The sequence below is a fragment of the Dendropsophus ebraccatus genome, chromosome 7 (assembly GCF_027789765.1).
Source record: "Dendropsophus ebraccatus isolate aDenEbr1 chromosome 7, aDenEbr1.pat, whole genome shotgun sequence".
NCBI classification, from domain to species: Eukaryota; Metazoa; Chordata; class Amphibia; order Anura; family Hylidae; genus Dendropsophus; species Dendropsophus ebraccatus.
This window is the reverse complement of record NC_091460.1, coordinates 77,421,073-77,446,298: the sequence shown is the minus strand read 5'-3', so window position 1 is coordinate 77,446,298 and position 25,226 is coordinate 77,421,073. Positions and strand designations below refer to the sequence as shown.

Genomic DNA, 25,226 nt, shown 5'->3' with positions numbered 1-25,226 from the left:
CTCTGCGGCCATGTTTTTGTAGCGCTGGATAAACCCTTTAACGAAAGTAAACCACAGTCTTTTGTGATTAATAGTAATGTTAATAATTAATATATTCAAATAAACAATTACTAAGTTGTCTTCCCATTGCAATCTGTTATGACTTTTATTTAAATATTTATTATTCTGGGTTTTTTATTGTAAGACTTAATTTCCCCTAAGTTTAATTAAGGATGTCTTCCTTTCAGCGCTGAGATGCCAGATAGCAGCGCATTGTAAATCTTGCATCCCTCCTGCTCACTGCAGTTGGTCTCTATTATTGTCTGCAATAAAATGTTTTTAGTTAAACCTATAAATGGAACAATGCAGGTGGAAGAATATATGGAAGCTTTTTGTGCACGCAGGCGCTCATAAAATAGTTCTGGACAGCTTTCTTAAAGCTTAAACGGCAAATTGCTTCACATTTGAAAACTCTAACTGGGTATTTTTATGCTATGAAAAATCATTCAGTACTTTTTAGTTCTCAAAAGCTGTTTCAAAGTTATTTGCTTTGCAGGATTTAAAACCTTGTGCTGAGGACAACCTTATTTATATATTTTTATTTTTTAATACTGTGACCTTATTTGTGCTTTCCCTTTCAAAAACAAAAAGGAGTCTTAGGGCTCGTTCCCACTGAGGAAAGGTAGCGGAATTCCGCGACGGAATTGTCCGCCGCGGAATGCCGTTAGCCTCCCGCTCATAATGGGAGTCTATGGGAGGCGCGCGCTCCTGCCCTGTCCGCGCTGAAGAATGAACATGTTCATTCTTCAGCGCGGACAGGGCAGGAGCGCGCGCCTCCCATAGACTCCCATTATGAGCGGGAGGCTAACGGCATTCCGCGGCGGACAATTCCGTTGCGGAATTCCGCTACCTTTCCTCAGTGGGAACGAGCCCTTATGAAACAAAGAATTATACAGGAAAGAAAGTAAAATGGTTAATCTACTATAGTAGTTTTTGGCTTTATTGAATTTATCAAGATAGCCATAAGTGAGAAAATTTGGGCATGCTACAGACCCTTTACTAGATACTGTTTATAGCAATAGCAGGTAATAGATAGATTTGAGTCCCAGCAAAGATAATGACAGTGCGGGCAGGGGTTGCCATTTTCTCTCCTTTTTCTTGGTACGTCACAACCCGCTCAGGCAGTCAGTGACTGCAGCAGTGTCTCACCCCGGCCACTGACCAGCTGAGCGGGCAATCCATCAGCCAGATTGTGATGAAGCAGGGGATGGAGAATGCCGGCAGGGGTGCGGGAGGGGCATGTTGCACTGCAGAGCACAGGGAACAGTAAATATAGGTTCTTTTCCTCCCCACCCCCTGCCAGCACTGAATATTTTTTTGTTTCCTTGGACTTCTCCTTTAAATGAAGATCTAGTACCATCCCTAAATCATTAATGTCCTGTCTCCTGATGGGATTTAACAGGATAAATATGTGGTGTGGACAAAAGCACATTTTTATTATCTGTGTGTCTAAAGATGCTGTCAACATAGGAGCCATGCATTAGAGTGTATGTCACCTGTGTCCACCGTCCAGCGATGTCTCTTGCTTCCGGGTCCATGAGAGAGAAAAGGCTGCCAGTGCGCTTGCTGGCTGGAGCGCATCACATGGCTTCCAGCAAGCTCAGCCAATCAGGGCTGAGCAAGCTGGAAGCCATGTGATGCGCTCCAGCCAATGAAAAGGCTGCTGGTGCGCATGTGCACCAGCAGCCTTTTCTCTCCCATTCACTCTCAATGAAGACGCCGAAGAGGAAGAAGACCCGGACCGCCCCCCAGCTCTGACGTCACCCGTCACCAGATGCTGCCCGGGAGAAGAGGACCGTGACGACCGTAATAGGTAATGTATACATTCTTTAACTTCCGGGGTGGGGGTCGGGAGTCGGAAAGTGGGGGAAGGGAGCCAGACCGGGTATTTAACCACATTGCAAAGTTATATAACTTTGTAATGTGTGTTAAATAAGCCAAAAAAAATTTTCCGCCGGAGTTGTCCTTTAACTCCTTCATGACCGAAGGTTGTCCAGGTCAAATTGAAGCAATGTTCTTCCTTGTCTTCTAAGAGTCATAACGCTTTTATTTTTCCACCTACAGGGCTGGTAAGGGTGTCATTTTTTTGCAGTGCTCTGATTGCATATACTGATGAATGCTATGCCATAGCAAAGCATTGATTATTATTATCAGCGATCTGTGCATAGAGTCTGCCTGAGAGCAGACTATGCACAGATTGAAGATCCGACAGGAAGGAGGTAAGTGGCTTACCCCCGCCTGTCAGTGCAAGTGATAATGCTGCGGGGGTCCCGATCAGTGACAGGTGCTTGTCCTGTCACGGACTACCTTAAATGCCATGACCACTATGCATTGCAGTGTTTTAAGGGGGTTAATGACAGGCAGCTGTGTGACAGTGGCTGCCTGTCATTAGCTCCGGCATCGGCCACACTGATGTGTACGGGACTGCTTTCATTTAAAGCCCCTTCACGGCAGGAATGTGTGTGTGTGTGTATGTGTATATATATATATATATATATATATATATATATATATATATATATGTTCATTATATATATATATATATATATGGATCGTGGACGTGAAGAGCGTAAAGAGGCTATTCAACTCTATGCAAAAAGTCCCCCTGTCAAATTTTGCGGTGATCTGCTACGTTTTGGGGCCACTGTGGACTGTTCACCCATCTTTTCTTTACTTACTGATTTGGATCATTTGAGTAAGGGACCTGCTGAACTACATAGACCAGCATTCTCTGTGTGCCAGAGCCCGCCCCATTCCACTGCGCCAACTTCTTATAATACCTCCCTCATTCCCTACCCCCAGTGACCATTAGCTAATCTGACTAAAGAACCACACAAACACCACCCAGCCATCATTTCCTTATGTGATTCCTCACCATATCCCCAGATACTGCTGCCTCTGCTCTAACATGATAGAGGCAGCCACCACAGACATTCATCAATCTGCATTGCTGGATGGGTAGAAATAATGGTGGGAGTAGTGGTCACTGTTCTCTCCTTCCATAGAGCACAGATGGTCCATTTCTTCTTCCCAGAACACTGTACTACTGTTACACAGCAGGATAAATTTTTTGTGATTCTTTTGGCTCCATGGGACCATGTGAAGGCCCTAAAGAGCACTGTCAATGGCTAAAAAGGAATATGTGATGCTGAGTCTAGCAAACCGCCCAGTGCCATGACACATTCTATGATGTATTGGCACAAAATGGAGGAGAGTAACATATTTTTTTCAGAATTTTTTTTTTTTTTTTTAGAACTACAGAACTTCTTGTGCGGGGGGTCAGTGTACATGGTGGTCTGCCACCTCAGCTGTCTCTAGTGTATGGTCAGTTGTAAGCCTGTTACACAATTTAAATTGGTTTGCAAGGCTCTTAAAAACAAATCTTGTTGAATGCTGCACCATTCCTGTGCCAATTGCCACCGGGGCCTTTTTGTTTCTATTGCATAGCTATGACTATTGTCCTGTCCTAAGTGACCTCAACATTCACTTTCATTTGCCCCAGAGACTAGTTCCACATGGAATCTTTTTGTTATGTTTGATCACCAGGTGTAACCCAAAACTATGCAGAGTCTGTTCTTTTTGGGATTTTAGAGGGGGTGCATATATATTTATTCCAGTCAGGACTCAATCAGCTAATATTAATCATGGCTGCTGCAGAATCAAGTACTTTTTAATGAGTGACTTTCGATGAGTAATAAGTATACTTCAGAGCTTTGCTACTATCTGAAAATAATTGCACTTTGTTCGTCTCCTCTTTAAGGTCCTCAGATCAATTGCTTTGTGCTTAACTACACTCGAGCTGTTCAAACATTTCCCTATGATAGCACAGTTGGGTGTGTTTTACAGCATATTACCAGCCTGCTATCACAGTTCTGTGCGGAGACCTGCTATTCAAGCACCTGCTGTTCGGGGTCAGTGTCTGCTATTAACCATAGCTCGTTCCCCATAGGTTTGTTTACAAGTGTTACTACGTGGTTGCTACAAAGGCGCCTCCAGGAACCTTGCACTCTGGGTATATGATCATTACAGCTTAACAAGCTCCAGTTGCACGTCTTCTTTACTTGTAATCTAATCAGATTTACACTAGTGACGATTTTTTCTTGGCAACTTGTATTTTACACATTCCACTAGAAAGTCAAAGAACATTCTTATACAGGAGATAACCATGTGTTTGGCTATGTTCACATCATGCATGTGGTGTTCATTCAGTGTATACTCCAGGAAATCTCCCAACATATATGGTTAACTTACCTATTCCCTATAAAACATGCTGTGTCCATTGGCATAAGTTCATGGTGCTAGGCATTGGCACAAGTTTTTTCTTTTGTTTTGTTTTTTTTAAGGATGGGTTCACACTGCATTTTCAGTGTAGCCAACTTAAAGGAATCTTGAAAAAAGGCATACTTTTTAAAGGGGTAGTGCGGCGGTAAAGAATTATTCACAGAATAACACACATTACAAAGTTATACAACTTTGTAATGTATGTTATGTCTGTGAATGGCCCCCTTCCCCGTGTCCCCCCTCCCCCACCCACCTGTGTACCCGGAAGTGCATACTTATAGCAGATAATTACAGTTCTTTAGTTGCTAAACAGGTTTTCCTAGATTTTAAAAAAATTAAGTGGAGACTGGAACCTGCCTAAAGGAGAACATTAAAAAAGCTTACTTGTAATACTTCCACCCTTCCTGTATCCCCTGCTTGGCAAGTTGAGATTACCCACTCGCTGCTACAGAAAACCAGTGCAGTGGCACCACTTCCAATGAGGGCACTTGGATGGCAGTGGAATAATAATAATAATAAAAAAATATATATATATATATATATATATATATATATATATATATATATATATACATACAGTAATACCTCGGTTTACGAACGCTTTGGAACTCGAACTGCTTGGTATTCGAACGAAAATTTACCCAGAAGTAGTGTTTGGAATTCGAACTTTGCTCGGTTTTCGAACGTTTTTCGAATGTTTTTGCGAGCGTGGATGGTGTGTTGTACCTCGCGAGTTAAGCAGTGGTGAGGCTTCACATACAGTACAGTGCTGTATAAGACTGCTGGAGTGCATATACAGTGCAGTAGTAGTACAGGCAGTGCACCACCATCTCCCATACATTACAGTGCTTGGATGGGGGGGATGCTATACAGTAAAGGATGGGTGAGGAGTTGGTGATTACTGTACTATAATTGCTGGTTCTGATGAACATTTCTTATGTTTAATGTCCTGTACAGTATAGTGCTGTACTCTACTGTAGTGATTATACTGAGCACTTATCAGTGTAATAAATGAGTATTGTAGGTAATTATTGGTGGCTGCTGGAACCAATTAATCACATTTACATTATTTCCTATGGGAAGACACTGCTATGTTTTCAAACTGCTTGGTTCTCAAACTGCCTTCCGGAACCAATTAAGTTCGAGAACCGAGGTACCACTGTATGTGTGTGTATATATATATATATATATATATATATATATATATATATATATTATAAAAAAAATATATTTTTAGTGAATTATTAGACAGTTAAGTAAACCACTTTCACTGTAGGACTTTGGCAAAAAGGCCTCTACTATATTGAGATTTCTCTGTGCTGTTACGTTGCGCTGACTGGCTTCATAACAATTTGTGTGTTAAGAGGATCCTAGGAAGACTTATTTTAATGACAGTTCCAGCTTCCCTAGTAGCATGGGTAATTCTTAGAGGCCATTATCAAATTGCTCCCAATGGTAGAGAGCAGCTCCGATAATACCGTATTAGTACACTGCTAATTATGCTATTTCCTAGTATAATCTCTAAAGTGGCTCGGTCTGCTCTTCAATTTGAAAGCCTTTATGACTTTTAATTTCCCTGAAAGTCTCATAAATTGTGTGACCTTTTTTTTTTCTTTCTAAGTAATATTTACAAAATAAGCACATACTGTACATCCCATACTTACCTTTACAACCATCTTGTAGGGCGGCAGCGGTGACTATGACACTGTATGACTAGATTTTTTTTTTCAGTAACATATTTCTTTTATTATTTTTGCAGGAAGAAAATGCTAATTTCCCTCAGCCTGGAAAAGTAGAAAATAATTTAGCCCCCAGAAATGAATTTCAGCCCGTTGTGCCATGGCCCCGTGTGGAGGGTGTAGAAGTAGACCTTGAGTCCATCCGTAGAAAGAACAAGATCCAAAATGATCAAGACCGCCTGAATGGGAAGGTTAATAATCAACAAAACTTTATGCAGAGACAGTTCCTTACCTTTAAGCCACAGAAGCATGTGTATCCAATGCCAGTGCTCCGTCAAGGAGTTTTGGGCAACTTCGAACCTAAAGAACCAGAACCCCAGGGTGTGGTGGGTGGACCAGGAGAAGGAGGAAAGCCATTCAGCTTGGGTTCAGACTACAAAGAATCCATCCAAGCCAGCATTAAAGAATTTGGATTTAACATGGTTGCCAGTGATATGATCTCATTGGACCGAACAATCAACGACTTGCGTCATGAAGAGTAAGCTTTTTCTTTTGTTTTAACCTCAAACTTCTTTGGTTTCGTAGAGTTAATGAATAAGTTGTTTGTTTTTTTGTCATGAGCAGTGTCACTGTCCATTTTTAACCCCTTCGTGCTGCAGCTAGTTTGGGCCTTAATGACCAGGCTAATTTTTCAAAATCTGACCTGTCTCACTTTATGCTCTTATAGCTCAGTGATGCTTTAACGTATGCTAGCGATTCTAAGATTGTTTTTTCGTGACATATGGCACTTTATGTTAGTGGTAAAATTTGGTCACTACTTTGTGTGTTTTTTGTGAAAAACATCAAAATATCATGAAAAATTAAAAAAATTTGCATTTTATGAACTTTGAAATTCTCTGCTTCTAAAAAAAGAAAGTCGTAGCACATAAATTAGTTACTAAGTCACATTACCAATATGTCTTCTTTATTCTGGCATAATTTGGTAAACATATTTTACTTTTTTAGGGTGTTATGGGGCTTAGAAATTTATCAGCAAATTATCACATTTTCGTGAAACTGATTTTTTTAGGGACCAGTTCTTTTTTTACATGGATTTAGAAGTCTGGTATCCTGAAAACCCCCATAAGTGACCCCATTTTGGAAACTACACACCTTAAAGAATTAATCTAGGTGTATAATGAGCATTTTAACCCTACAGGGGCTGGAGGAAAGTATTCACAATTAGGCAGTAAAAAAATTGAAAATTTAAATTTTCCAATAATATATACGTTTAGATTAAAGTTTCTCATTTTCAAAAGGAATATGAGACAAAAAGCACCCCAAAATTTGTAATGCAGGTTCTCTTGAGTACAACGGTACCCCATATGTGGGCGTAAACCACTGTATGTGCACACAGCAGGGCTCAGAAGGAAGGGAGCGCCAATTAGCTTTTCCAATGCAAATTTTGCTGAAGAAGTTTCTGAGCGCCAGGTGCGTTTGCAGTGCCCCTGTAGTGTCAGCAGAGAGAAAACCCCCCATAAGTCACCCCATTTTGGAAAGTGCACCCCTCAAAGAATTCATCTTGGTGTGTGGTGACCATTTTGACCCCACAGGTATTACAGGAAAGTATTCAAAAGAAGACAGTAAAAATGAAAAACTCGAATTCTTCCAATAATATGTTCGTATAGTTTGAAATTTCTCAATTTCACGAGGAACAAGAGGAAAAAAGTACCCCAAAATTTGTAACGCAGGTTCTCCTGAGTACAATGGTACCCCATATGTGGGCGTAAACCACTGTATGGGCACACAGGAGGGCTCAGAAGGGAAGGAGCGCCAATTAGCTTTTTCAATGCAGATTTTGCTGCAGAAGTTTCCGAGCGACAGGTGCGTTTGCAGTGCCCCTGTAGTGCCAGCGGAGTAAAATCTCGCCATAAGTCACTCCATTTTGGAAAGTGCACCCCTCAAAGTATTCATCTTGGTGTGTGGTGACCATTTTGATCCCACAGGTATTAGAGGAAAGTATTCAAAAGTAGACAGTAAAAATGGAAAACTCAAATTTTTCCAATATTATGTTCTTTTAGTTTGAAATTTCTCAATTTTATGAGGAACAAGAGGAAAAAAGTACCCCAAAATTTGTAACGCAGGTTCTCCTAAGTGAAAAGGTACCTCATATGTGGGCATAAACCACTGCATGGGCACACAGGAGGGCTCAGAAGGAAAGGAGCACCAATTAGCTTTTTCAATGCAGATTTTGCTGAAGAAGTTTCCGAGCACCAGGTGCGTTTGCAGAGCCCCTGTAGTGTCCGCAGAGTAAAATCTCCCAATAAGTCACCCCATTTTGGAAAGTGCACCCCTCCAAGAATTTATTTTGGGGTGTGGTGAGCATTTTGACCTCACAGGTCTTTGAGGAAAGTATTCAAAAGTAGACAGTAAAAATGAAAAACTCGATTTTTTCCAATAATATGTTCCTTTAGTTTGAAATTTCTCAATTTCACGAGGAACAGGAGAGAAATGTCACCCCAATATATGTAAAGCAGGTTCTCCTGAGTAGAACGGTACCCCATATGTGGGCATAAACCACTGCATGGGCACACAGCCGGGCTCAGAAGGGAAGGAGCGCCAATTAGCATTTTCAGTGCAGATTTTTCTGAAGAAGTTTCTGAGCGCCAGGTGCGTCTGCAGAGCCCCTGTAGTGTCAGCAGAATAGATTCCCCCCAAAAGTCACCCCATTTTGGAAAGTGCACCCCTCAAAGAATTCATCTTGGGGTGTGGTGACCATTTTTACCCCACAGGTATTAGAGGAAAGTATTCAAAATTGGCCAGTAAAAATGAAAAACTCGAATTTTTCCAATAATATGTTGGTTTAGTTTGAAATTTCTCAATTTGACGAGGAACAGGAGAGAAAATGTACCCCAAAATCTGTAACGCAGGTTCTCCTAAGTACAACGGTGCCCCATATGTGGGCATAAACCACTGTATGGGCACACAGCAGGGCTCGGAAGGGAAGGAGCGCCAATTTACAGGAGCAAAACCACAGCTAGTAATAGTTATTAGAATAGCGCAGTTACTAAAATAAAATAAAAAAAATGAGATTACAGGTAATGTGGGGTGGTTACGGGCAACCAGGGGTGGTTATGGGCAACCTGAGGTGGTCACGGGCAACCTGCTGTGGTTACGGCAACGTGGGGTGGTTACAGGCAACGTGGGCTGGTTACAGGCAACGTGGGGTGGTTACGGGCAACCTGCAGTGCTTACAGACAATCTGGGGTGGATACGGGCAACGTGGGGTGGTTACGGGCAACCTGCAGTGCTTACAGACAATCTGGGGTGGTTACGGGCAACGTGGGGTGGTTACGGGCAACCTGCAGTGCTTACAGACAATCTGGGGTGGATACGAGCAACGTGGGGTGGTTACGGGCAACCTGCAGTGCTTACAGACAATCTGGGGTGGATACGGGCAACGTGCGGTGGTTACGGGCAATGTGGGGTGGTTACGGATAAACTGAAGTTCTTATAGGCAATCTGGGGTGGATACCTGTAATCTGGCATGGGCACCGCAATCTGGAGGGGGTCATTGGCAATTTGGGGTGGTCAGATGTGCCGTGGCGTGGTCAGAGGCGACGTGTGGTGGTCAGAGGCGACGTTCGGTGGTCAGAGGCAACGTGCGGTGGTCAGAGGCATCGTGGCGTGGTCAGAGGCATCGTGGCGTGGTCAGAGGCAACGCGCGGTGGTTACGTGCAATCTGGGGGGGTTACATGTAATCTGGCATGATTACGGGGAACCTGGGGGGGTTATGTGCAACCTGGAAGGGTTACAGACAATCTGGGATTGTTACTGATAAACTGAAGTGCTTATAGGTAATCTGGGGTGGGTACATGTAATTTGGGGTGGTTACGGGCAATCGGGAGGGGGTCACTGGCAATTTGCGGTGGTTACGGGCAACGTGCGGTGGTTACGGGCAACGTGCGGTGGTTACGGGCAACGTGCGGTGGTTACGGGCAACGTGCGGTGAATACGGGTAATCTGGGGAGGGGTTAGGGATAATTTGGGAGTAAACTGCAATTATTACTATAATAAAAAGTGTGTGTTTTATTTTTTGTATGTTTGTCACTTTTTGTACTTTACATATTCATTTTCACTGTATTACTATGATTACTGTGATATTTTCTATCTCAGTAATCATAGTTCAGTGACAGAGACCAAATTGGTCTCTGTCACTTAAAATTTTCAGAGTTGTCATAACCAGCCAGGACGTCGAGGAGGACGGAGCTCCAGGATCAGGTGAGTATATGGAGAAGGGGGGGTGACTGGGGGACGGGGGTGACAGGGGGGGGTGGGGGGACATCACTTTTTATCCCCTGTCACCAATCATTCATGGTGACAGGGGATAAAAAGTGCCAGGAGCACATGGTACAAGCGATCAGCGGTATATAGTATATACCACTGATCGCTTGTACCGGGACCCAACAGGGGGGTCCCCGATGACTGCCCCATGCTCTCCGCTACCTCCGGTGGCGGAGAGCATGGGGCTTTCATTCATTTTAACTTTTCCATCGCTGTGAACCGACATTAGTCGGTTCACAGCGATGGCGGCGGCCATCTTGGAAATGATGGCTGCCGGGGGGGGGTTAGTGATCGCCCTACTAGGGGGGGCTGATCTGAGGTCTGGGGGACACTTATTTCATCTCCCCCCGCCGTAGATTCACGGCGGGGGGAGATGAAAGGCGGCGGCAGCACCGGTAATCCCCTTTACCGACGGCCGCCGCTATAACGTTAATAGCGGCGATCGTCGGTTAGGAGGGGGGCCGGGACGGACCCCACACACTGCCCCAACCTCTCAGCTACCTCCGGTAGCCGGGGGGGCCGGGACGGACCCCACACACTGCCCCAACCCCTCAGCTACCTCCGGTAGCCGGGGGGAGGGGGTGGGGGCCGTCCCGGCCCCGCAGCCTTATTCTCTGCCATCGCCGTAAAAAGCTGATGGCAGCAGAATAAGGACCCTTAGTGACCGCCGTAAAAAGCCGTATCGGCGGTCACTAAGGGGTTAACATATTTTGTGTTGTGGTTGGGGAACTCCCATGTCTGTCAATGAGTTTATAAATCAAGACCACTTGGGATTTCCCATATGACCTTTGTGGGTTCAAGCTGTAACCCACAAAAGCCATTGCACCAGACTTCTAGCAGAAAAGTCATATGCCTTCAAGTTGACATCTGTTTTATGGTAAATGCAATGCCGGTGACATATTAAACCCATTGGTAGTAACATTACATTTCATATGCCCTTTATCTAAGTCTTTCCTGTTAAAATGCCTTCCAGTCTATAGGAGCAGAAGTGGCTGAGCAGACCAATGTACAGCTTTGTGGGAAAAGATTCAGTAGAGTTGGTAAGATATTGATCTAGTTACATAGTAAGGTTGAAGATCTGGATCTTTGCTCATTAAAAACATAGAAATCTAGTGGGCAGTATTACTTGACAATCTTCCTAGTATGACTGTACATAGAGATAGCTGTAAATCACTGGTCAGAATCACCCACTGGACTCGTTTTCAATAAGCAGATGTTTAGAAGTCCAGTGGGTGGTCTTACTCAGGAATATCTCTATGCTTAGTGACATGAGAGAGGCTGTCAATTACCAGGACCACCAGCTGGACTCCTTAGGGTCTATTCACACGTCAGTATATTTTCCAATACGCAATTTTGAATCCGTAAGCAATCCGCAAATTTTCATCCGTATTGCATCCGTAAAATACGGACCCCATAGAGTTGTATTGGGTGTGTCAGTTACTGTCCGTACTAGGGCCTGTCCTTTTTTTTTTATTTTGCGGAACGGATTGCAGCCCAGTACACAACACGGATGTGTGTATGGGTCCATTAAAATACATTGGTCCTATTTTTTTGTGGATCCGCAATTGCGGACAGGAACAGGATGTGTGAATAGACCCTAAGGGTACTATTACACCAACAGATCTGACGAAAGATTATCTGCCAAAGATTTGAAGCCAAACCCAGGAACAGACTATAAACAGAGAACAGGTTATAAAGGAAAGACTGGATTTCTTATCTTTTGACATCCACTCCTGGGTTTGGCTTCAGATCTTTGGCAGATAATCTTTCGTCAGATCTGTTGGTGTAATAGTACCCTAAACCTGAATGAGCAGATATTTAGGCCAGTAACTGACTGATTCTACTCATTTCTCCCACAAAGCTGTATATTATTGTTCAGTTTATCATAAGAAAGTACACAAAGCCCGTGTAATCTAGTTAGAAACATCCCCTGCCCTTTTCCAAAAGAAGTCATCAGGTTATTATAGCGTCCTGGCTTGAAGCAGTTTACCTGTATGTGGCTGGCATTGTAAGGGGCATATGTAAATGCACATGTTTTATTCCTTGCACAAAAATAAACCCTGGCAGTATTTCACATTGAATAAACCTTCTTTGCATTAGGAAATATTTTTGCTTTAGAATTATCATACAGCTACTGTCGAAAACAGTCAGATCAATGGCTGCATGATTTATGATTTACAATAGAAACAGTAACATCTCTTTTGCAAGGAACCAGCTGCACTGGAATAATAGACTGCAAGAGTTACAAATCAAAGCTGTTGCCTGTAGACAATGTAGAATAGATTGTTACACAAAAATACATGCTTCTTTCATTATACATTACACCAAAGAAGTTACTACTTCTCCAGGTCTGACATGCTGTGTGCGTTGTGCAAGTACTTTGCCCTGAGCACCCTCTTCCCTCACCTTCACTTAGCACTCTTCTTTTAGAAGTACTACACACAGACTTTGTTTGTTTGCTAGATTCTCAAACACAAAAGTCACTTCAAAAGAGGTGTTCACATTGAATACAAGTGATTAAATCAGCAAGGAGGCATGCAGAGAAACGGGGCTTGGAGAACAACTGCAGCCAAAGAGAAGTCAATTGCTACAAACCCTACTAAGCTGCATATGCATGGATTTCAAGAAAGTAGGCACAAAAGGCTTGGTGTGAGGAATGCCCCTTGATAAACCTGATCTAATACACCATGCACTAAATGGAGTGCTTAATATCTCTGCTCACACTGAGTGGATTCTGCTCCGGCAGGATTCTGGTGTACATGACAGCAAGAGAAGTGTAGCCGGCAAAGAGATTTCTTCTGTAGAAAAAAGTATCACTGGTGCTGCACCCAGCCACTGGGAGTCAGATGCCAAGCGTTCAGGTTCAGCTGAACCTGAATGTTTGGCAAGTTCACTCATTAATTATAGTGGCCCCTGTAAGGTCATCATGGCCCTCAAAACAGTTAGCAGGTATTATTTTGTTTTGTAATTATTGCATGGACGGCTACAGTTTCTTGCCCTGTTCACTTAAAAGAGAAGTCTGGACAAAACGAAAAATCCAGGGCCAACAGGGCAGGGGGATGCAAGAACATAATAAAGAATTTATACTTGCCTGTCCCGATGCACCCTGCAGAGCTGCATCACTGCTGACAGGCCCCAGATGGCCTCCTAAAGCTCCCATTCCTGCAACGTCATAATCCAGCTCAGGTATGCCCGCTCAGTCGGTCAGTGACTGGGGTGGGACACCATTACAGTCACAGACTTCCTGAGCGGGTCTTTTTCGTCAGGTCATGGTTACACGGGAAAATTGGGAGACCAGAGAGTGAGAGGGAGCTTGTGATACTGAGCTGCAGGGGCATGGGGACTGAAAGTATAGATTATTATATTCCTGGACCCCCTCTAAGTGCAATATGCACCCAACTTGTCCCAAATACAGGTCAAAAGTCAGAGACCCCCACCGATGTCTAGATGTAAAGGCTGAGCACTTTAGCCCCAGCTCCCTGTGATCTCTGTATTGCTATCTCTATAAATTTATAATGTTTCTGGCCATATCTAAAGATAAATGGGGGTCGGAACACTCAGAACCCGATTGATCTAACCTTTAGACCTGCCTGTTGTGTCTATCTGCATGTAATTTTCAGCTTGTATGCGAATAGAAATCCAAATGAGCAGATGAGGATAAGCACAACTTAACAGATTTTCGCATAGCAATAAAATATAAGAGTCAATGGTCAACTAGAACTAGCCGTAAAATTCCCTGTCTTGGACGTTATGTACAAAGCTGTTTTTCCCCCTAAAAACAATTCTTCTAGGGGAGAACACCTCTATACATACCGCATCTGGTGTGGGCTGCTGTTACTTTCTGCAATATAAAATCAAAGGCATATGAAGGTGCCTTAAATTTCCCATATGCTTCTACAGGTGTCATATTCTGATGTTATGCCATATTAAAGGCAAGTACATAGTCTAAATATTAGTCTTCAGGCAGCTATAATACACACTTGCATGTGATGGGAGTAAATAAGGAAGTGGTAAGTAGAGGTAAAGTTACCACTGTACACCAAACATATAGTAGCATGGTTTTTAATAGGAAGTGGTTTTAAGACCTTTAGAACTGTGTATTAGAAACAGAAACACAATCACACCAAAAACTGTATGTATATCTGTCCTTCTATGGTGACTGTATAGGGTCATTCAGAGCTGCTAGCACGTGTGTAAAATCTGGTAGATAAATGTATGCTTGCAGTACAATATATCACTATTCCTGTGTTATGCCAGTGCTTCTCCTGTGAAAACAGCAGTAAACGCTTGCACAGACTCCATCACAGTCACATTGTTCCTGGTAGTAGATTATGCCCTCCTGGGGGGACAGATGGGAATGCTGCCTGGCTGGTTTTTGCTGTAAGCGTTTTCTGCAGAGCTTCTGTTTTTTTGCATTTTCAATGTAATTCTACACGATGAGGTCATTTTGTTATGTAAAGTGATGGTGTGGTTTATGTGCAAGAATGCACAACATAGTTGCATGGTAATGAGTATAGAAAACATCCCTAAGGAAAGGTCATCAAAATCATCAGTGAACTATAGGTAATAATTTATGATACTAAAATTGTTCTGACCAATGGAAATTTTTGCTGCATAGCTGAAGGCAGGAAAAGTATTGTGAATAATCATTGCTTGTATAGAAAAGCTATGTTGGGTTGTCTAGTGTGTGTTTTTTTTTTTTTTTTTTTTTTTGTGGCCAGATGTCATGCTCCGCCATTGCTGTGTCCACCTCATGGTCCTTCAATTGTCACAAGGATTTGATTCCTCAATCACCGTAAATTCACAGCAAACGAGCATTAATCTCTCTGATCTGCATTTGTTTGTGGCCCCCAGAGCCGACAAATCTGTAGGTCTAGAAGGATCCTTACAACACCACTGCCAATGAGCAATAAGCTATGATGTTAATGCAAGTGGCACCACGCAATTTGTTAAGACCATTTAATTTGATCTGCAGGGCGATCTTCTTATGTGGGACGTCCTAAAAAGTTATTTTGACTTGATCTCTTCTTTGAATACTTGTGATTACAGTTAAGATATCACCACATTCCCTTGAACAGATCATGTAGTATTATTGGCAGTTTCTGCATCTGACGTGTGTTCAGGTCATAGACATGATAGAGTGTTTAAAAACCATTAAGCTCAGACCTGTTGGACTTGTTACTAAACATATTATCTCTGATTGGCATGATTTGGGTTAAAGGAGCGCAGCCACTAGGGGAAAAAAGCTTCCTGCAGATTCTTTCTGAACTCTGAGAGACTTCCTGTGTAATTGCACAAGAAAATACATTTTTACTGCCCTGAAATAAAGCTATGGGGCGCATTATGGGGCAGTATATAATATACCGTAGCGTGCGTAATTGTCCGATCTATTAAAATATAACAGGCGTCATTGCAAACGGTGAACGGCGTACAAGAAAAGAGGATTACCGATTTTATGTTACATTATATATAAAAAAAAAATTAATAAAAAGTGATCAAAACGTCAGATCTTCACAAATATGGTATTAATAAAAACTAGAGATCATGGCGGAAAAAGTGACACCCCATACAGCCCCGTAGGTGAAAAAATAAAACTGTTATAAGCGTAACAATAGGCCCATTTTATTAATATTTAATTGCCAAAAAAAGGATTTCATTAAAAAAATATATATAACATTAGAGAATCTGTGTAACCTGCATATGGTTGTGTTCGGACTGACCTATAGAGCAATAGTATCATGTCGCTTTTACCATATAGTGCATTACGTAGACACAGGAACCCCCCCCCAAACGTTACCATATTGCATTCTTTTTTACGATTTCACCTATTTTATCTTCATAAATAATATATTTGGGATTCCATCATACATGTTATGGTAAAATGAAAGACGCCATTACAAAGTACAACTATTCCTGTAACAAACAAGCCATTACATGGCCCTGTAGATAGAAAACTGAAAGTGCTAGAGCTCTTAGATTTGTGCAGTCCACTGGGTCATTTTGGGCCTGGTCCTCAAAGGGTTAAAGGGGTATTCCACTCAAACATAACTTTTCATATGTTGCTTCCCATAGTGAGACTGTTTATTCCAGACTTATTATATTTTCAGTCTCCTTCCCTCAGTTCTGAGCTGCTGCTTTTTGCTGAAGACACAAAAAAACTGCGTTTGAGCTTTTCTCTCCGTCTTGCCCTCCTTCCCCCTCCCTTCCAGGTGCCTGATGTAAACAAGTCACTGGCATGCTTTATCTGCAACTTTGTAGGTTCTTTGTAATGCTGGAAGGGTTAGTCTGAGTTCAAGTTGCTGATGAACACACTCTTGATTATTCTCCTAAAATTACAAAGTTGCAGATAGGGACTTGTTTACATCAGCCGTCTCCAAAGGAGCAGCTCATAACTGGGGGAAGGAGACTTAATAGATAATAAGTATGGAAAGTTATGTTTCAGTGCAATGTTCCTTTAAGGGGCTGCAGTGCTGCGTTAGTGCTGTATGAAAGTACTGTCAATTGCTACTCCAGCACGTGCAGAATTCCAACACAATGACTTATACTATCCCTTGTTATAACCTCTCAGTACAAATAAAGCAAAAAAGTTTTGTAAATAGAATCTGTGCTTGCTCTGGGCATAGAGAAGGGCAATTATATATACACTCCCCTTACTTGTTAATCAAGCTTCGATACTAATTATGCCCCAGTTTCTACCCTTATGACTAGTTGTTCCCCAGTCTCTACCCCATGACTAGCTGTGCCCTAGTTTTCACCCCATGACCATTTGTACTTAGTTTGCATATGACAGTTTTATAACAACATTTCTCTGAACATTGGAGAAAGTCTACTGAGTGCAAGGTATGGTCATGATGATGCATGGGCAATAATGCATAATGTGTTTTGAGTATGAATATAGTGGGAAATTTATCAAACATGGTGTAAAGTGAAACTGGCTCAGTTGCCCCTAGCAACCAATCAGATTCCACTTTTCATTTTCCTAAGAGTCTGTGAGGAATGAAAAGTGGAATCTGATTGGCTGCTAGGGGCAACTGAGTCAGTTTCACTTTACACCATGTTTGATAAAATTCTTAGAGTTATGGGGGAGATTTATCTCTGGATGGTCCTTGTGGTCTGTCGAGTACAGGATCAGAGGTTTATTGGCTGGAATGAGAATGTTCCCAGTCCTGGCCATTGCTGTGAGTTGTGCTATGCCACTAATGTACATTTACAGCTTTGAGCTTCCATATACAGTGGTCCCTCAAGTTACAATATTATAGGTTCCAGGACGACAATTGTATGTTGAAAATATGGTATCTTGAGACCATAATTCTAATGAAAACTGTTAATTGGTTCTGAAACTTTCATCCTAAAATGAGAAAATAATGGAGATTTAAAGCGACTCTATACCCCCCCCCCCCCCCCCAAACCACTTGTACCTTCGGATAGCTGCTTTTAATCCAAGATCTGTCTGGGGTCCGTTCGGCAGGTGATGCAGTTATTGTCCTAAAAAACAACTTTTAAACTTGCAACCCCGTGCCCAACGGGTGTGGCTTAGAATATCTGTGCCCTAACTTTGCACCATCCCTCCGTCCCTCCTTCCCACCCTCTTCATCATTAGGAATGCCACTGGAACATTTTCTCCTATCTGAACATTGCACAGGTGCCTTAACGATCCAGCCCATGTGCCGGGCTAACACAGGTGGGGAATAGGAGACAATCTGCCTGGAGCATTCCTAATGATGAGGAGGGACAGAGAGGTTGTGCTAACCTAATGCATACACAATCTAGGCCACGCTCGTTGGGCACAGGGCTGCAAGTTTAAAAGTTGTTTTTTAGGACAATAACTGCATCACCTGCCAAACGGACCCCACGACAGATCTTGGATTAAAAGCAGCTATTCGAAGGTACAAGCGGTTTGGGGGGGTCAGATTGTGGGTACAGAGTCGCTTTAAAGAATAATAAGCAGATAACTAATATGGGTAAGGCAAGTCCTTACATACAACAGTCAGTAAGAGCTACTAGACACTGTTAATTACTTTCTATGTAGACGAGCAAAACAATTTCAGGGTCCTGTATAGTGCAGACAGGGTCCCAGAAAAATAAAGTGAAGCTGCTGTCAACCTGGTGCCCAAAGGAGCAGCTCATCCTGGCGCAGGAAAAGAGCAGTACAGGACATGTAGTATTGTAGAGGAAATACTAGACAGCCAATTACTGCTTGCACTTCACTAATACTGCGGTTTTACCAGTGAAATGGCCATTTGTATTGATCTATCATCTTGTTATTCAAATGTGCCACAAATCCTGCATGTCTATAGCATAGTGTGTTGAGTCTGATCTCAAGTTACAATGGTCCAGAAATGTTTGTTTAACCACTTCCCGCATGAGGGCGTACCTGTACGTCCTCATGCGGGTGGGGACGTTCAGAGAGGGGTCACACAGCGACCCCGCTCTGAACCGCAGCAGTCCTGGGTGCTATCTGTAGCCCTGGAACCGCGGCTATTAGTGGGCACGTTCCAATCCCCGTGCCCATTAATTAGCCTTTTAACTGCAGCTGTCAAAGCTGACAGCTGCATTTAAAATGCACCTTTGCCACTTCCCTGGTGTCTAGTGGGGGGGATGGCCCCCCGCGATGTGGTCGCGGAGGAGCAATCCCCACATCTATTGGCGGCCGGGGTCTGCACCGTAATGGCGCTGATCCCGGCTCGGCACTCTATTGCTTTTGGCTGCAGCAGCTGAAAGCAATAGAATGCCTATCTCATTGATCTATGCAGTATAACTATACTGCATAGATCTCAACGAGAGATCAGAATAGTAAAACTAAAAGTCCCCCAGGGGGACTTCTAGTATGTGTGTGTAATTTAAAAGAAAAAAGTTTTTTTTTTATTGATAAAAAATCCCCTTCCCCTAATAAAAGTTTGAATCACCCCCCTTTCCCCATTTTATAAATAAATAAACATGTTTGGTGTCGCCGCGTGCGTTATCGCCCAAACTATTAATTTATGTCATTCCCGATCTCTCACAGTAAATGGCGTAAGCGCCCAAAAAATTCCAAAGTGAAAAATTGTGCATTCTATTTTTGGTTGCATCAAATCCAGATAAATTGTAATAAAAAGCGATCAAAAAGTCGTGTATGCGCAATCACGGTACCAATAAAAAGTACAGATCTTGGCGCAACCTCACACAGACCCATCGACCAAAGGATAAAAGCACTATAAGCATGGGAATATAGCGATTTTAAGGAACATATACAGTGGTACCTTGGTTCTCAAACTGTATTTTCAGGGAAAGTCTGCTTTGGTTCTCAAACTCTTGCTCGGTTCTCAAACAGTTTTCGGGCAACCAGTCTTGAAGTACTCTGTATCTGAACGTTTTTGTGAGCATGGATGGTGGGTTGTACATGGGTGAGTTTAGCACTGGTGAGGCTTCATATACAGTACAGTACTATATAGGATTGCTGGAGTGCATATGTAGTACAGTAGTAGTACAGTCAGTGCACCACCATCTCCCATCCTGTACAGTACTGTATAAAACTGCTGGAGTACATATGCAGTACAGTAGTAGTACCCTCAGTGCACTCCCATCCCTTACAGTGCTGGGATGCGGGGGAGGGGGGGGGGGGTCTCTATACAGTAAAGGATGAGTGAAGAGTTAGTGACTACTGTACTATAATTGCGGGTTAAGTTGAATGTTTCTTGTGTGTAGTATTCTGTACAGTATATAGTGCTGTCCTGTCCTGTAGGGATTATACTGGGCACTATACAATGTAATATATGGGTACTGTAGGTAATTATTGGTGGCTGCTGGAACCAATTAAACCCATTTACATTATTTCCTATGGGAAGACACTGCTCAGTTCTCAAACTGCCTTCCAGAACCAATTAAGTTCGAGAACCGAGGTACCACTGTATTTGTTAACAATGGTTCGAATTTTTAAAAAAACATCAGATAAAATAAATAATAATAATAAATCAATTTAACCACACATTTAATTTTTTTTCTGGTTTTGCAGTGTCCTTTATGCAAAAATTCCGCCGGTCATTGCAAAGTACAATTAGTGGCGCAATCAATAAGGGCTCATGTGGGTTTCTAAGTGAAAAACTGCAAGTGCTACGGCCTTTTAAGCACAAGAAGGGAAAAACGAAAATGCAAAAATTTAAATTGGCCCGGTCCTCTAAGGGTTAAAAGCCATCAAATAAAATAAAAGTTACACAAGTTACATATCGTTGTAATCGTAACAACTTGAGGAACATGCATAACAAGTCAGTTTTACCCTAGGGCAAACAGTGACAAATTTCCGATCTGCTACTGTATTAAAAAAAAAAAGAAAAAAAGTGATGTACCGATTGGTACATTCACTATAAGCCATGTGTGCAGAAGCTGCAGCAGAACTTCAATTCCGAGGGAATTCCTCATGTAGTCCTCATACTGTAGGGATTCCTTATGCATTGTTCTGTAGGGTATTCCTCATACATTGTTCTGTAAAGTATTCTTCATACTGTAGGATCCCAGTAGAAAATCTGCACACTGGTTATGACCGATTGTAAGAATTAGAAGACAAGGCCTAATCTGCACTGCTTGCCCGGTTAGGATCCAGCCTTGTCAGTGTGCCAGCACTAGTAATTAAATGTAGGCCGACTGTAGCAAATCCGAGTAACCAGTGTGTATGTGGAGGATTTATATGTACTGCACCTGAGAGCAGAAGATTACTTTATTGTTAGCAAAATCCTTCCTTGTCATCCTCAATTGCATTTTGTTTGTGATCTGTGGAAGACTTTTATAATATTTTTGGCTTTTTTCCTAAAAGCATCCTTTCTTTGCACATTAGAATTAGAAAGCTTTGGGTATTAATTTAACCTAGATGTCTTCACATTTATTGTTGCTGTATGCACATGTATGCCAGTTTTTGTCCTTACAAGACACAATAGTATTTGACCTGATTATATTCTGATTCTGCTAAACGAAGGGAAGGTTACATAAGTTTCCTGCATTACTTTGCATTACTCCTCTTTTGATGCAATACCTATCCTGGTGAAACTGTGTAACATATTATATTATTAGTACATAAACACAGTACCTAAAGCAAGTTGAACAATATGTATGAAAGACTTTTATTTTGTAGAGCACATTACCACATTTGCAACCACAAATACAACCAAAACCATGCCACTATTTCTTCACCAGTAGCCACGCAATGTTGTTGAAGAAATTGGCACCTGGTCTTGGCCGTATTCTTATCGCAAATTTGATGATGCAAAAGGATAATAAACCCTTCTGCTCTGGTAGTATTTGGGAGATTCCATTAAGTATAGTATAGCTCAGAAGTGCACTATTTTCTAAAGACCTTAGCTAGGTTTGGGCAGATTACTACCTGGGCCCTGCTGTCTCTCCTTCACTTGAAGTATACCCTCTGTATTGTAATGGATACTTTTCCTTGGAGGAAAAGATAACATAATGAAAGGTGGTAATGTATGTTCTGGAGATAAAGGACACCATGTTGGGGCAAGGGTTAATGAAAGGGATCAGGGTGGGCACTATAAGCATAGGCTGCTGAAGTTGGCGTAGTCTCCTACTCACTTCTAGCAGGTCTAGTAATTCAGCTATTGAACCAAATAATTTGATCTCTGTATGTGTCCTCTGTAACTGTTATCTGAACATTATAAGCTTCACAGATCAGTGAAATGGTTGAGCCATATTGCTGTAACTATGCAACTTTACTCTGGGGGAAAAGTAACAATTATTGGAAGTTTAAATGGTCACCAATCTTTTGTGAACTTAATCGAAAGTCTTCAGAGACTAAGTGGACTATTGGCAAATGAGGAAGGGGTTCCATGCTGCCATAAAAGTCTACAGAGAAGGAAGTAGTAAGCTGTGAGACAGAGGTAGAAAGAGACACATAATTTTCCATTTAATCCATTGCTAGATTCACAGATTACACTGCACAGTTCTGCTCTTTAACGTCCTCCAACTGAAAATTCAAGATTGAGCCTGCAGAGCTACAATCTGGTAAAAAATGCCATACACAAGTTATATAATGGGTAAGTTAGTACACTAACATAATACTATGAAAACATTATTTTTTTCTGCTTTATTTATTTGTGTATTTGGTGTGTAAAATTTATATCACAAGCATCAAAAAAGTTGTGCTATAAAAAGGTTTATCTTTGCATAAATCAAAGAAAACTTCTTTGAGTTTTTCCATCAAATCAATCCCTTTTAAGTCCATAAATTGAACTGAGTGTCTTCTAAACCGAAGTTTTAATATTCCAGACAATCGCATCTTGGCTAAGAAGATTGCCCAGAACAGCTCGACCGTAGAGCTTGTGCTTTCAGCAGCAATATGATGAGTTGTTTAATTACATCACTACAATAATTGCATGTCTGATACCGCTTAATGAAATAAGCTGGCGGTAATTACTCCTGCTATCACAGTCCCTGGCTACTAGGCATGCAGGGCCTTCCCTTCTCTGGCTGGAATTCCCTCTCTACATACTTCTTACACGCTTTGGCTGCCAGCTCTGGTCTGCATGAGAAGAGTATGTAGTGAATCTGAATGCCAAAGTGCAATTATGCATTCGTAAAATGTATAAGCAAAAGGCGCTTTCAGATGATACACAGCTATTGGCTGGGGATTTTAGCTCAACAAACTTGTAATAATAGGTTTCTTAGTGTGCATATACATGACCAATTCTGCATATTTCTAACCGGAAAAGGTAAGAATTCACGAAGGAAAGTAAGAGATGAGTTCCTGAAGAGAATGATCAGTGACAGAAATATGCAGCTAGAATTGCTATACTGCTTTATAAGCAGTATAAAGTAAACAAAAAAAAATACACTTACCACATGGTAAACTGTTTCCTGTTTTACAAAGAAACAAAGTATTGTGGCAGCAAGCCTTATTTTGCTTTGAAGAGTTATCCCAACATCATACGTTATGTCCTCCTATCCACAGGATTGGCGATAACTAGCTGATTGCTGGGTGGTCCCAGTATTTGGACCTCCATGTTTATGGTGATGCACTTAGTTGCAGAGAGTGCCTTCACTGCAGGCCTGTTTTATTTATTATGCTGCTGCTCTGACCTTGCTGATCCCCCTGTCATGGTGGGCAGCCCCTCTGTGCTCATACATGACTTCCTTTGAGGAAGCGTATTGCAATACATGCCACTCTGCATAATCTATAGTGCATGCCCTCCTTGAGTGCAGTATAAATTATCTTTTACACGGTCAATTGTTGTCCAGAAATGGTCCTTTAGCCAATAATTGGCCTGTGTAACAGTGATCAGCCGAGGTGTGGGAAAATGACCGATCCTCAGCTGATCACATCTTTTAGACTGTGGCAAAAAACAGTAGATGTGTGGGTGATAGCAAAAGTTAAACTGATACCACAGATTTGGATATATCTGTGCTGTCAATTTCCAGATCACACAAGCAGTGCATATATACCATCAGAGCTGCTATGTGATCTGGCATCCCACACTCCACCGGATCTCCAGTCCTACTCTACTGGTGCCGCTATATCTTCAGGCCGCTGCCTCCTTCAAATTGAATAAAAGCTAGAGAAGAGGCAGCCTGAAAACACAGTGGGGGTACAGGTGCGGCATGGTAATTAAGAAAAGGCCTCCAGTGAAGGCGCTCTATGGGTAAGTGCCTTACTGTAGACAAAAATGGAGTTTTACAAAATGTGTGAAGCTTGCCAACCCCTTTTAAGAACTTTCTGAGAGAGAGTAGATTTATTTTATGACCTTTTCTTTTGTATTCAACATAAGCTTGAGTACAAGCCTGGCACCTGGCTGTGAGAGTCCAGCATGATTCACCACTGGATAATAGATCTCCCTGCTGTTATTACATAGTACATTCTGTTTTATAGCTTTTCCCTTTGGTATAAAGGACTCCTTGTTGTTGTTGCATTTTCTGGAAGAAAAATTTCATCCCTCTCATCTCTGGAAGGAAGAGTTCCAGTTTCTATAGGCAGGTCAGCAAATACCAACCAGATGACAAACTTGTGCAGTGCATATGAATGAGGGTGTGCCAGACTGGAAGACGTAACACCCATGTGCCTCCCTCCGTGATGGCAGACTCTGTGGTACATTTATCATAAACACATTAGCATCAGACTAAAGAAGTATGCCGCCAAGTAACAGGTCATAGGCAAATAGTTCTGCAAGGGTACAAAACTACAGCCAACTTTTAATGTGTTTTTTTGGGAGGGGATAGCAAGGGATTATCTGGAACTGTTATGTAGCAACCATTGCAAAAATGTATTTTCACCATAGTGGATGAAACCTTAACGTGTACTTGTCATTATAACTTTTAAAATCCAAATGAACACGAGATGTGATATAAAGCAAGTTTGCAATTTATATTCATTATTTTTTTTTTTTTTTTTTTTAGTTCCTGTGTTTAGACTCTCTGAAAAAAAAGAGTTAGAACAGAATGTAAATAGCAAACTTGCTTTACATCACATCTAAAGTTGATTTAGATTTTGAAAGTATAAACGACAGTGACACTTTAAAGGGAACCAATCACGCCGAAAATCTATCTTAAGATAAGGAAACGTGCTGGCACATCACCCAGCACGTTTCCTAAACATCCCCCTGTAACCTCCGTGCCCCCCTCCATCAGTCAGTAATCTTACTTTGAAGAAGTCCCGAGCTGTATGTAAATCTCTGGCAAGTAGTCACGGTGGGCGGATTTAGTCAAGGTGGGCAGGATCAGTCACAGGTCCTGGGCGTCTGTAATGGCTGTAATCACGCCCAGAGGGGAGTGCTTGAGGTCTGCCTTCCATCCACGTGACCTGGAGGCTTGCTTTTCACGTCGGCGGCGCGCTGACGTCATCCGCACGCAGCGCCGTCATCTTCCGGAGTCCACACATGCGCAGTACGTCGGCGTCGTCTGTTTAGCCTGGAGACAATAAATGTATATCTC

The 25,226-nt window shown here is 42.1% G+C and overlaps 1 protein-coding gene across 2 annotated transcripts in view; it reads left to right on the top strand.

Moving 5' to 3' along the window:
* GALNT7 (polypeptide N-acetylgalactosaminyltransferase 7) overlaps positions 1-25,226 on the top strand; it is a 158,439-nt gene that overhangs the window by 59,882 nt on the left and 73,331 nt on the right. For both annotated transcript variants that reach the window (XM_069977814.1, XM_069977813.1), the window contains exon 2: positions 6,080-6,537. In XM_069977814.1, coding sequence (XP_069833915.1) covers positions 6,080-6,537 — 458 coding nt within the window. The remainder of the gene's footprint in view (positions 1-6,079; positions 6,538-25,226) is intronic.